At 41.2% G+C, this 14,755-nt stretch overlaps 2 protein-coding genes across 2 annotated transcripts in view; both read right to left on the reverse strand.

Annotated features, from left to right (window-relative positions):
• The window catches only part of LOC129456507 (scavenger receptor cysteine-rich type 1 protein M130-like), a 33,015-nt gene extending 32,532 nt beyond the window's left edge, over positions 1 to 483 (reverse strand). Inside the window, exon 1 of the mRNA XM_055224013.1 lies at positions 474 to 483. Within this exon, the coding sequence (XP_055079988.1) occupies positions 474 to 483 (10 nt within the window). The remainder of the gene's footprint in view (positions 1 to 473) is intronic.
• LOC117375735 (scavenger receptor cysteine-rich type 1 protein M130-like) overlaps positions 1 to 14,755 on the reverse strand; it is a gene marked incomplete at its 3' end in the record, with an annotated part of 131,839 nt that overhangs the window by 92,952 nt on the left and 24,132 nt on the right. The gene's annotated exons all lie outside the window — the stretch shown is intronic.

A 14,755-nucleotide genomic window follows, 5' to 3' on the forward strand; every position in this document is an offset into this window, starting at 1 on the left:
GGGGAAACATTTTAATAAATGTATGTAGTACAGTTTGTTGTGGTAACTTTTAGCCATGCTTCTACTACAGTATTTTAGTGTATTTTGCATCTCATATGTCTTATTCTTCTCAGGTTAAATGCTTGATTTGCTCAGCTGAACTGGCTTATAATAACACAACTTCCTCAATGCAGAGGCACTATCGTGCAAACCACTGCACTGAGCAAACCAGCAGCAGCAGTAGTAGCCTACCATTTTCACAATTCGTGCTTTAATCTAAAGACTTGGACGCTGCACTGTTTCTGCAAAGTTGTTATGTAACTGTAGATTCATGGTTTGAGATTACTTTCTTTTAAACATGGGCCTTTGTCTTTCCTCTTATTGCATGATCTATTCACTATATACATGTTGATTGAGGGCAGCATTAATGGGTGAATATTGCCTCACAGTCAGATTTAGGCTTTATACCGTAAAGATTTGTGTACTGGACCCACATGCATCCATGTCCTACATAGGCCTTCATTGAATAGTCCACATTGTACATTATTAGTAATATTTAATTTCTGTTTTTGCTCTACAGAACTTGCCGAGGAGGCTCTAGATCAGTGGTTCTTAACCTTTTTGGAGGTACTGAACCCCTCCGGTTTCATATGCACATTCACCGAACCCTTGTTTATTGAATTTTTATTTTTATTTTTTTCAAATTCAAGACATATGGATGTTTTACTGGTGCACAAAATGAATCGTGCATTAACACCACTGTGTTCAAAGAATAAAACCAATAAAATGCATGAACTCACAACAAATTACATATATACCTTTTTACAGACATGACCTTTTTTAATACTACCACACTGAAATCATTTACATTTTTAACCTTATGTATTTCAATAATGAACTTATTGTATTTATGCTATTTATTATTTTTAACATTTTAACACACACCCATCACCTAATTTCCATCACGCTACAGGGTCGTGACCTTTAACACGCAAAGAGCCATTTGGACCCAGTTTCCCAGAAAATAAAACACTGGGAGCCGCAAATACTTTTTGACATCTAAAATGAAGATAACACTGTGTATAATAATAATAATAATAATAATAATAATAATAATAATAATAATAATAATAATAATGTAACGGAATAATGTAGGTTTTATTTTCATGGACATGCCTTCTACGCGTGGCAGATAAATATGGCAAAAATAAGTTAAGTCCATAAAAAATACAACTCACCAAACCGCTGCATCAGTGGGAGCCCTGCGCTTGTGTCTTTGGGATGAGGTGGACCCATCGAGGAGTGATGAGAGACAATGACACCCGCAGTGTGATTATGTCTAGTCTGCTCCACAGTTTCTTTCAAAAAACTCTAAAGGTTTACCTTTTAATCCCAGGTACTTAGTCTCCATGTGCCAAAGCAGTTTTGAAGGTTTCATTGCCTCATTTGCTTTTTCCGCATGTTACGCAGAGCAGACTGTGCACGTGAGAATCACCTGTGGCGACAAACCCATATTTAAGTAGGACTCCTGGTATTGTCTCTTAAATTTAACTTCCTTTTTCTTGGAGGTCGTAGTCTCCTCTTCTGGCTCCTCAGTTGGCCTTTTCCCCTTTGTTAAAAAGCTCTCCAAAGACTTTTGTTTTGGCTCATCTTCACTCGCTTGTGGCTCTACTTTTGAGCGACGTGTCTGATGTGTTATACGTGATACGTCATTGCGGAGACAAGAGCAGATCTATCACAGATATAATAAACTTGTTACTACATCAAATAGATTTCTGTGGCGATTTCCTATCAGGATTTTCATTTACATCTACAGACAAGCTTTTTAGCGCGTCATGAGGGACGAGCGAAAATTACGTCCTCCTGATCCTCCTGCTCCTGCGCACAGCGTCTGAAAATCAGGGCTGTGTCTTTACGCAGGACTGTGAGCTGTGTCTGTGTGTGTGTGTCTGTGAGCTGGTCTGTGAGGCGTGAGCAGTGTTCAAACGGCTCATTTAAGTTGGGCAGGTACTTCGATAGACACATCAAAGGGTACATTTGTTGAATTGGGCCAACGTCTGGAGACGCTCGCAGTCCGCTAATCATATGAGTCGGGTGCATGTCTTGACCTCCGCCGAACCCCTGAGACTGCCTCACCGAACCCCTAGGGTTCAATCGAACCCAGGTTAAGAACCACTGCTCTAGATGCATGCTTGGTGGACATGATCATTAAGGACTGCCAGCCATTTTCAGTGGTGGATGGTGTGGGCTTCAGGGAGTTTGTAAAACTCGCTGCTCCATCATATGCCCTTCCATCAAGAAAGTCTTTAAAAGCCATGGTGGAAAAGAGATATCTGGAGGAGAAGGAGAAAGCCAGGGTGGATGTGAGAGAGGCCACAGCAGTCGGCCTTACATCAGACATGTGGACCTCTTTGCACATGGATGCCTATTTAGCAGTGACATGCCATTTTGTTAATTCTGTTGGGTCCCTATCAACAGTTCTGTTGGGAGTGGGTCATTTTCCGCAGTCACATACTGCAGTTGACATCGCTGCCATGAAGACCTCCCTCATGGAAGACTGGGGCATTAAAGAAAAAGTGAATTGCCTTGTCACGGATGGTGCACAAAATATGATTGCATGTGGTAGGGAATTGCAGATGTGGCACAACATTTGTATTGCACATGGTCTCAACCTGGTAGTAAAGAAAGTCATTGGCCAAACAGAAGGGCTGGCAGTAATTCGAGAAAAAGCCAGAAAGATTGTTGGCTACTTTCGAAGCAGTACCCTGGCTAAAGAACAGCTTACCACCTGTCAGACCATGTCAAAGCCTCAGCACAAGCTAATCCAAGAGGTTGAAATGCGATGGAACAGCTTCTATGACATGATGGCAAGGCTATATGAACAGCGGGAACCAGTTGGTGCGTCACTGGCCACATTCCACACCAATTTATTGCCCCTTTCCTGTGCTGACTACAACAAAATTCAGGAGTGCCTGATTGTCTTGTCACCCATAAAGGCAGCTACTGAGGAGTTGTCTGCAGAAAGAACTGTGAGTGGATCCAAAATCATCCCCCTTGTTCGCATGCTCAGGCATAATCTGGCATCAGCAAGTGTTACAGTGAGAGACGACAAGGCAGCACATCTCTGCAGATGCTTGCTTGATTTAATGACCGAGAAGCTCAGCTTCTATGAGGTAGCTACTCAAACATCTCTAGCCACACTCCTGGATCCAAGATTCAAAACAATCGGGTTCTGCAATCCCACCAATGCACAGAATGCTATAAAGAAACTCACAGCTGAATGTGCAGCAAAAATTAAGAGCCATGTCCCACCACCAGTGCCCACAACACCTGTGCCATCTGCTCCTACAACCCCTGTGCAAAGTACATCTGTGCTGTCTACCCCCAGAACACCTGAGCCAACTACATCTGTGCCTACAACGCCTTTGCCTCCAGCCTCTGGTATGTTAAGTAGTATTGTATTATGGACGCTATATTTGACAAATAATGTAATTAACTGTAATGCCTCTGTTTCAGGGCCTGGACTTTGGGATCTACTGGATCAACAGGTGTCGGATTCAAAAAAAGTAAGGAGTGCCACAGCCAGTGCAACAGTGGAGGTGCAAAGATATATGAGCCAAACAAATGTGGCCCGCTCAGAAGACCCTCTGCTGTACTGGGGACAAAACAAGGATCTGCACCCACATCTGTATGAGTTGGCACTCAAATATTTGTGTATCCCAGCTTCATCTGTTCCTTGTGAACGTGTTTTTTCAAAGGCTGGGGAAATTGTTAGTAAAAAACGAAACCGTCTGAATCCTAAAACGGTGGAAAAGATATTATTTCTGAATAAAAATCAGCCATAAAAAACCTGTCCTGTGTGTTCTGTTGATATGTAGGCATATCAGCTAAATAGTAGTTTATAGTCCCCAATTTTGTTACACTGGCCTAAGTAAAAGTATCATACAAAGTACATGATTTATGCTTTTAGACTTTTAATGTGCATGTTTTTGTTTTCTCAAAGTCCAGAATTGAACTTAAACATTTGGCAGAATGAAAGTGGTAAAATATAACTCCTCAAACCAAGTAGAAAGTATACATTTTACTTTTCAATCAGTTAAAATGAAGTGGTGTAAAAAGTACCTATCGAATATCAAATGCAATTAGGTACATATACATAGAATTGTTACATAAATATAGGACTTTTACTTTTTTACATAGTTACCTTCCACCACTGATAATAACAGATGGTCTGTAAAAGGTTGAAAATCAAAGAGAGAGCAAATGCATAAAGGCTATTGTGAAAGGTAGTTTTACAAATGTACAATCTGGTGAATTTTCTATTACTGACTAGACACAATAATGTGTTGTATTACTGTATTACAATAATATTAGTACTACTAAGTAATGATACATTTAAACAATACTAATTTTAGCTGCTCTCCATGTATTAAATTGGCCTATAGAATGTTGTGTCATGTGATTAATTTTCCTACTTCAGTTGTTTTTGTGTTATTTGTATTTGCTCGACGATTTGATTAAAACACACATAATAAATATATTGGTTGAAGTAAGTCTAGGCCTATAATTTCAAATATACGCTTATTTTTTCTAATGTACCCTTAGACTTGCCTTTATAAACTATGGAGTCCAAAATGCTACTTGTGCATCATGATCCTTTGCGTTTAACACAGCGCTGCCAAAACGAACCACTTTCTGAACCACCCAAACACCCCTCTCGCATCTAGTGCTTCATGAACCACTGATGACGTCACATGCTGAAAACAACACATGCTCCGATACGCGCTTTGTGAACCAGGATCCGGAAAAACTCGACGAGCGTGTCGAAGCGCTGTTTCATTTCGTCCATCACTACATTAAAGCCACAGGCTGGTTTCATGAGTGTGATGGAAACAGGAAACTCACTATGGCCTCGTCTGATCAGGCTGTGTTTGAGTTTAGAAACACTTTAATATTAATCAAATGTACATTTATTTTGACAAGTGCTGAGACAGAGTTTCAGACACACATGAGCCACTTCCCCTCAGACTGAAGTAGTTGCAGTGTGGGGCCAAAAGAACACTTTGACAAATAAACTGATGGAAGAAGTACTCCATCTTGTTACTTCAGTAAAGGTTCAGACACCAGAGCAAACAAATACTCATGTAAAAGTAGAAGTATCACATGAAAAAACACATTCTTTATAGAGAGCCAGCTAATGCAGCTCTTGTCAGAGTTACACTACTGAAAGGTCATGCTATTGTTGATTTGAGTTTCCTAAAGTCATGTGTAAAGTTAAGTGCCATGTATCACCCGTAAACATTCAAAGATTCTTTAAGAGAAGTCACTACAGCCTAAAAGGAGCACACTCATTCAGACAGATTCAGAACCAAACTTATGGAACGAAGCCTAACCCCTGACCCCTGACCCCAAACACCAGGATCCACAACAATAATGAGATTTAAACATTGATGAAACCAGCTCATTAAGTTTGAAAAGCAGAAAAGGCCAGATATCTGCTTGCAAAGAATGAGTGTGATGGAAATGAAATGCTTTGAAATGTTTTTGTGTCAGTCCGTGCTAAAGTTTAGTGTAGAAAAGGGGCAGATCACATCAGACGGCTCTTTCTGCTCCGTTTCTTTTGTGCCTCGTATGTTTCACTTTATGACACTGTCCATGTCTTTTTATATTTTAGGAAATAAGTAAATCAAAGACAAACAAGTTACTTACCCAAAGTGTAGAAGAACCAGACCAGGACCAGTGCTCCGAGGGCCATAACAGGACCAAACCAGGACTAAACTAGGTCTAAACAGGTCTAAACCAGGACTAAACCAGGACTAAACCAGGTCTAAACCAGGACTAAACCAGGATTAAACCAGGTCTAAACCAGGATTAAACCAGGTCTAAACCAGGTCTAAACCAGGACTGAACTGGTCTAAATCAGGACTGAACAGGTCTAAACCAGGTCTAAACCCGACTAGACCAGCTCTGAGACGTGTTTGAGCGTTTCCTGCTTTTAACATTTACTTATCAGTTCATTTGTGGTTTTCTTGCTAAAACTAAACTCGCCATAATCTGATTTTTTTTTTTTTTTCAAATATGTGTTTGAATGTCCATATTTTAAAACAGACACTAAACTAAACGACTGAGGAGCGATGTCCAGTGTGTCTATGGACAGATGACCCCTACGGTCAATCTCTCCGTTTGGACCATTTCATTTTCTCATTGACTTATTATTATTGTCACTGCTCTATGTTTCTCTTCTCTATTCAAGGCAAGTTCTTTGTTCTGTCACTTGGTAACTCACAATAGCAGTAAAACAAATTCTGAAGTTGATGTGATGAAAGGTCCTTTATTACACAAAATGGATCTATGATGTAAGTCATAATGTTCCCTCCTCAAAAACACACCTGGAGTTGTGTTTTGTTTCATTCACACATGTTTGAGTAACTCTTTATTATTAGTCTGTAACATCTCCAAAGCTCAAAATGCTCTGTTCCACCTTGTGATGTCATCAAGTGGTAGTTTTCAAGTGAACAGCTCCTTTTACCTTTAGTAGAGATTTGCAGTTCCAAAGCTGAAGTTATCCAAATGACTCTAGTGAAGGTGTGTTTTTTAAAAACACAGTGGAGCACTTCCTGGATTACTACATGACATCACAAGGTGGAATAGAGTGTTTTCTTTTTGAGAAAACAACATTGTAACATAGATCAGATGATAGAGTAATATGAGCCCTTTAATCTACTCGATCTAGAGCATCCGAGCTGAAAGCAAAGTGCTGATCTGTGCAGAAGTCGTCCTCACAACAAACGTGTAGAAGAAAAGACCAGAGAAAACAAGACATGACCAAGGAGCGATAAACCAACAAGAGGAAAAGTGTAAAGGTCCAAATCATAATCAGATGTAGGAGAGTGAGGAGAGTAGGACAGGTGATAGGATGGAGCCAGCGAGGAAGAGGAGGTTTTCCCCCGTGTGGGAACACTTTGACCTGATATCTCCTAACAAGGTCAGCTAAATCTAACATCATTACAGACGCATTAGGTTTGCTTATCAACAACTATGTTTCATGGTTTCTTATTTTATTCAAAGATGAGGTGTTTATTGTGTTCCAAGGAGTTGGGGCACAATAACAACACCTCCTCCATGCTAAGGGCTTGCATGAGAATAAGAAGGAAACTAGAGCTTCAACTAGCCGAGGTAAGTCATAACAATATTACAAATACACTATCACAGTTTTTCCATGTTTACTTTTGTTTATTGTGCAAATAAAGACAAGTAACACTGTATTTATTGTCTTTTAACCAACCACCAGAAACAGGAGCTGGATGAAGCCCTTGTCTCCATGATACTGAAGGACACACAGGCTTCAGTTTTGTGGAAGATGTTGGATTCAGGGCATTTGTGTCCAAACTGGATTATGTTCTCCCTACAAGGCAGGTGTGTATGGGAGCATGCATCAAACAAATGAGTACTTAACTGTATGTCTCACACTTCAGACAAATTGAGGCCATGGTGGAGGCCAAGTACGAGTCAGCAAAGGAGAAGGCTAAGGCTAAAGTTGAAAAGGTGGCTGTTGTTAGCCTGACTTCTGACATGTGGACATCCATCAACATAGATGCCTACCTGGCTGTAACCTGCCATTTTGTGGGTGAGAAAATGGGGCTCAGCTCAGTGCTATTGGGAGTGCAGGCCTTGTCCCAGTCACACACTGCTGAAAATAGAGCTTGTGTGAAAGGCTCCCTGGTGGAGGAATGGGGAATCACTAATAAGGTGACATGTACGGTCACTGATGGAGCTCACAATATGGTTGTGTGTGTGAGAGCTGAAGCTTCGGCACCATATTTGCGTCGCACACAAACTAAATCTGACCGTGAAGAAGGCACTTGACCAGAACCCTGTGCTCTCTGGCATCCGGGCCAAAGCGAGGAAGTGGGTTAGTTCCTTTAGAAGCAGCACCACTGCTGAGGTGCGGTCATTCCCTTTATTCCAGTTTCTAATAACACTAATACTTTGTGTTCCTGCTGCAGTGATTTAATGGCCGACTTATGTGTATCTTTAAAGGTGAAGCTCACACAAGTGCAGCTCCATCTGGGGATGGCAAAAATGAAGCTAATGCAAGAAGTGGAGACCAGATGGAACAGCACATATCTGATGCTGCAACGTTTGGTGGAGCTAAGGGAGCCAGTAGGAGCAGCGTTAGTTTATGATGCCACTGTAGAGCTGTCGGCCGAGGAAAATGTGTCTGTCTCCAAAGTTGTCCCCCTAATGAAAATGCAGGGGCAAAACCTTCAGGAGGAAATGGTAAAGCCGACACCTGCAGTGTCATTGGAAAATCCTCTGGAGTCCTGGGAGAGGAGAAAACCACTCTGTCCAAATTTATACAAACTTGCACTTGCCTTTTTGTGCACACTGGCATCTTCTGTGCCTCATGGAAGAGTCTTCTCCAAGACCGGAGGGTTGTGTCAAAAAAAGGAAATAGTTTAAAAACAAAAACTGTTGGGAAACTCTTGTTTCTGAATAAAAATGAATAAAATTTCCCCTGTCCTGTACATCATTGTCCAAGTTACACAGACATAATCTGTGCCCTTTGCCTTTTCATTAGTCTTGTGTAATTTGCAGTGTTATTAGTGAACGGTGGTTTAAGAATCTTTAACTTACCTCCTGTCTCCTTGTGTCCAGGTATTAAAGAGGTCCCTGGGGAAACGAGCTCCCTTAAAAAGACCAAGGCGGTGAAGGTGTATGAAGAGAGGCATGTTGGGCATTTTAAAGGGTTTATGGGTTTTAAATACATTTGGGGTTTGTTTTTAGGATTTATGTGTAATATATGTATAAAGTTAATTTGGTTTATGGGTTTATTTGGCTTTATGGAGGTTTAAGAGTTTTAAAGAGCTAATGTTATCTTTAAACATTTCTATTCATTAACAATAGTGTGGTCCAGTCAGTGGGACAGTATAAAAGGCGCCTGATACCAACACACCATGTTCTGCTGCTGGAGGAGACGCTGCTCCTCAAACCTCCATTGCTCAATGCATGGTGCACTTTGATCATTGATGGAAAAAGAAGTAAAACTTGTAGAATACACCTGTACTGCTGTCTTCTGTCCCACATCCTACCGGTAAAGACCAGCCTACATTACACTGGTTTCATGTTGAAACTGTGGTTTTCTTGGCTGGATTTTTGAAAAAGTAGATTTGTGATGTCTTCTGGTTCTTCTGGGGATGTTGTTGATGTAAATGTCATTGACGTCATTGTTGTTGTTGACGTAAATGTTGTTGATGTAAATGTTGCTGATGTTGTTGTTGATGTAAATGTTGTTGTCATTGATGTCGTTGTTAATATAATTTATTGTTATTGTTGACTTGGGGCTATATAACATTTTAGAGCACATGTCTGCAGTTGAAATCAGTTTGAAATCTAACATGTTTTGAAGCTTGTGCAGCTCAGAGCTGCTGTTCTGAGCATCAAACCACAAACCCCCATTTTATCAAAGTGAAGGAAACTCACTATCAGCCAGAATCACTCTCATATTTCACACTATTTTATTCGACTTTTGTACTGTATTTTTCATTAATTTTCTAAGTTTCATCCATTTTACTTTGTTTTACTAGATAAGTTAGACTCATGTAGGTCAGACTCATGTAGGCCAGACTCATGTAGGACAGACTCATGTAGGACAGTCTCATGTAATACAGACTCATGTAGGACAGACTCATGTAAGACAAGGACAGACTCATGTAGGACAAGAACAGACTCATGTAGGACAGACTCATGTAGGACAAGGACAGACTCATGTAGAAAAGACTCATGTAGGACAAGGACAGACTCATGTAGAACAGACTCATGTAGGACAGACTCATGTAGGACAAGGACAGACTCATGTAGGCCAGACTCATGTAGGACAGACTCATGTAGGACAAGGACAGACTCGTGTAGGACAGACTCATGTAGGAAAAGGACAGACTCGTGTAGGACAGACTCGTGTAGGACAGACTCATGTAGGACAGACTCGTGTAGGACAGACTCGTGTAGGACAAGGACAGACTCGTGTAGGACAGACTCGTGTAGGACAGACTCGTGTAGGACAGGTTCCTACATGAGTTCCTCTGTGTTCCTTCTGGTTGTACCTGTTGGATGTTGTCAAGGGGACGGTCAGTGTGAGATTAACAGGTGGATTGGGGCGGCATCTGCAGGGATGTGGTCACTTGTGTTAAAGTAGGAGTTGAGTCTAAAAGCAAACCTCTCGATTTACCGATCAGTCTATGTTCCTACCCTCACCTGTCGTCATGAGCTTTGAGTAATGACTGGAAGGACTAGATGGTCCATACAAAAGTTTGCTCAGGGGGTGGCTGGGCAGATTGTTATTTAACCTTGGATTCAAATAATCAGCATGATATTTTGTATTTTTCATATCAATCTGGTATGAACAAGGTTAATTGTTATTATGGACGACGGCACATTCCACATATTGTCAGCAGATGGCGCTAACCTTCTACTGACAGTTGTCGTGCTTGTACCTTTTCATTTGTCAGTGCTATGATTTTTGGTATGGTTTTATTTTATTTTTTCTGTGTCAAAATGTACTAACTACATTCTGCTGCTTAAAGCCTCACATTGTTTTTATTACCAAGTTTTACAGTGAGGCAAATAAGTATTTGAACTCCCTGTGATTTTACAAGTTTGGAGGGTCTGAAATGTTCATCTTAGGTGCATGTCCACTGTGAGACACATGATCTGAAAACAAATCTGGAAATCACATTGTATGATTTTTAAAAAATAATTTATTTGTATCAGGACCGAGGACCAGGACCGAGACCAGGATCATGACCGAGACCAAGACTGAGACCAGAACTGAAACCAGGACTGAAACCAGGACTGAAACCAGGACTGAAACCAGGACTAAGACCAGGACTAAGAGCAGGACCAACACAAGGACCCTTGAATACCCCACAGAACTAAATACCTCCTCTTTAATACTTCAGTAAAAGTAAAATGCCTCTGGGGACCTACGGGAGGGCATCTGTGTTTATTTGAGCCCTGAGCTGCTCTCTGCTGCCCTCTGCTGGTCGTTTAAACCGTTTCTGAAGAAAACCAGTGGAGAAAATCCTGCAGAGGTTTAGTTTATTTAAACAGTACAAAGTGTAAACGTGAGGACTGCAGACAGGAGCAATAAAACACACAGACACAGAAAACAGTGACACTGCGGACGCCATTACAAGGACTTTATGAACGGAACTTTACTTTAATCAAAAACACAGATTTAGAAACATGAGAGTTTTGTGAATCATTTAGAGAAATACCACAGAGTTTGAAACAGGAGGGACTTTTATTCAGCTACTCGAGAGCAGGCGAGTTAGCATGCTAACAATGCACTTCCTGATTATAATTAGATATAGACAGAACTCAAGAGCAGCTTTGAAGTCACATTTTATCAAAATATGTGGAAACAAGCAGGTGCAGGACATTTAAAAAGTACCAAATAAAGTGAATCTTAAAACTATATTTTATTCACATATTTCTTAAGTTTTAATTAAAATGTCAGACTCATTTAAAGATGAAAGCAGAGCTGTGATTGGCTCAGAAGCTGTGCTCGGTGGTGACCTCAGCGGCGATGTCATCATTCTCCTCCTCCTGCTGGCCCGTCTCCATGGAAACGACATCTGCACTTCCTGTGGGCGGAGTCAGGACAAATAATTAGCTCAAACTGGGGTAGTGTTCAGATGCCCTGCCACAGCCCCTCTCTGCTCCACACTGCCCCCTAGGGACCTGAAACCTGTGTCTGTGTAATACCTCTTTTCTCCAGCAGGGGGAAAACATTTGAGCTTTTATTTAGAGCGATTCATGTTTGAGTTTGTCCTGCAACTGAGGCTTCAATTCAATTCAATTCATTTATTTTTGTAACGCCCAAAATCACAACAACAGTTGTCTCGAAGGGCGTTCATGTTTTGGTTGATGGAGGAAACCGGAGTACCCGGAGGAAACCCATCCAGACACGGGGAGAAACATGAAAAACTCCACACAGAAAGGCCTGGGCGACCCGGGGATCGAACCAACCTTCTTGCTGTGAGACATGAGTGTTGCCACTCAGCCACCGTGCCGCCAACACACAAAAAACAAAACAACAGGAAAAATCAGACACAACAGGAAAAATCAGACACAACAGGAAAAATCAGACACAACAGGAAAATCGGCTTGAGTGCTCAGATGCATTGGGTAAAATCGTACTTCTCCGATCGGGTACAGTATGTAAGAATAAACAATTCAATGTCGTCTTTGCAGCCCTGCATAACAGGGGTCCCACAAGGGTCCATTTTGGGGCCCCCTGTTGTTCAGCCTTTATATCAATGACCTCCCAGACGTGTGCAAAGATGTAGACATCATCATGTATGCAGATGATGGTGTCATCTATGTACATGGAAGGGATGCGCAGAAAGTGGCCACCACATTATTGATAACTGGCTCCAATCTTCATGTCTGACATTAAACATTAATAAAACAGTTGGTATGTATTTTTCCAAAACTAATAGAATTAAAGACAGGCCTAACATCTTTGTCATCGGAATAAAACTAAACATTGTAACAGAGACAAAGTATCTGGGGTTCATTTGGTCCAGACTTTGTCTTTCAAAAAGCATATAAAAAAGTACGCAATTCAATCTGCTACAACATCTCTTCCCTTAGACACATGAGGAACAGCCTGACAGTAGAGGCTGCTTTGACATATTTTAATGCAATGATTATTCCACACCTGGCCTACTGTGTCTCAGGCCAATGAGAGCGCTTTAAAATCTCTCAGATCCACCTATAATCAGGCAGTAAAGGCGCTCGATAAAAAACCCCTCCATTATCACCACTGTAACATCTTAAATAAAAATAAAAGTTCAGTTTCAATAATTTAATTTTGTATTCAAATATAAGAAAATTATTCAAAATTATTAATAATGCAGCTTCACCTACATTAAAAAAAATTACTATGCTTTATTCTGAACAAACTACCCGATGCACTCGTTCCTCCATAAGCCGAAATTGCATAGTTCCAAAAAGATCCTCGGCCTTTGCTCAATCGGCTTTTTCTTATCAAACCATTAGGCAGTGGAATCAGCTTCCAGACAGTCTGAAATTGTCTGTGGATTTTAATAGTTTTACTAGAAATTTGAAAAAGTACATTTTAAATAATCAAACGTGTCCACATCAGTCTAGTTAGTTGGTGCTGCTCTGTCCTCACTGTATAAACCTGCACATAATGATTTTTATATTAGTCTGGACTGGGGGGGACAGACTGTATTGGACATGGTGTCATTTATTTTATTGTATTTAATTGTTATATATATGTCGTATATTATAATTGTTAATTGATATGTGTTTTTTAATGTGTGTTCACCTGCCCAGGGACTGCAGATGGAAAGAAGCAGTAGCTAAATCTGGTACAAATCATCTTTTCCTTGTAAGATTAATGAATTTGTACATGGTCCCTGTCAAATAAATAAATAAATAAAGATAGAGTCTGTTTTCACCTACCCCCTATCCCCGCCCCCTGCTCTGTACTTACAAATTCAAAAATGTGTTAGCCTGTGTGTTAGCCTGTGTGTTAGCCTGTGCATTAGCCTGTGTGTTAGTCTGTGTGTTAGTCTGTGCGTTAGCCTGTGCATTAGCCTCTGCATTAGCCTGTGTGTTAGTCTGTGTGTTAGTCTGTGTGTTAGTCTGTGTGTTAGCCTGTGCATTAGCCTCTGCATTAGCCTGTGTGTTAGTCTGTGTGTTAGCCTGTGTGTTAGTCTGTGTGTTAGCCTGTGTGTTAGCCTGTGCATTAGCCTTTGTGCTGTGAGTGAAACATTTTAAGGTCAGAATGACGAGCCTGACAGCAGCAGTCACAGACAGAGGGGTCGTGCTTTTTACACAGAAAGTGAATTAGAGCCAGAGTCAGTGGAGCTGAAACAGGCTCATGCTCACTTCCTGTCTGTCGCGCGGCGGCTCGCGGGTTAGTCCACTTGCACATACAGATAGATGCTGGTTTCTGACGGCTGCTCTAGTGTAAAATGGAGGTTAGAGCATCATAACAGTAACGATGAGTGAAATGTAAAATAAAGATGTAAATATGTTGTAGTGTCATGTGTCTTTAAGATGAGGCGCTGGGCCCAGTGTGTCTGTCTAACAAAGTTTAACATCCAGGGAGGAGAATTACATATATAAGTACAATATATTTCACTCAACCAGACCCGCTTTGTCTCCACTCCAGATTCTTGCATATTTTCACCAAATTCACACTTTTATCTGTCCAGTTTCTGAGGCAAACGCCACGACTGTGAACCAATAATACGCCTGTGATTTTGAGCGTGACCAATCAGAGCGCAGCACCACACGGCAAAAGCTGAAGAGCAGGTGGGCGGGGCTTGAGTCAGCAGAATATTTCCAGATGTGCTATTGGCTGATAGTAGAGGATACGTCACACTCTGGGGGAGCTGTTCACTGTTTGTGCCTCAAAAGTGTCAGAGAAAAGTTGTCAAAAAACGTGCAAGAATCCCCATGGTGACAAATGTGTTTCTATTCCCTGATAAATGTAGATGATGTGAGCAGAACACAGGCTCCTCCCCTCAGTGAAGATTCATTCTTTAGTTTAGGTCAGAACATCTCAGACTGTGGGGTTACCTGTGCGACGCTGCTCCCTGTAGATCAGCACCAGCAGCACAGTGCACACGGCGTACGGACTGGACACCAGCAGAGGGCGCACTAGCCACAGCATCCACATGGAGGGAGAGGAGGGAGGAGGAGGAGAGGTTGAAGAATCTGGAGTGAGAGAAAACGT

The sequence above is a fragment of the Periophthalmus magnuspinnatus genome, chromosome 9 (assembly GCF_009829125.3).
Source record: "Periophthalmus magnuspinnatus isolate fPerMag1 chromosome 9, fPerMag1.2.pri, whole genome shotgun sequence".
Taxonomy (NCBI): Eukaryota; Metazoa; Chordata; class Actinopteri; order Gobiiformes; family Gobiidae; genus Periophthalmus; species Periophthalmus magnuspinnatus.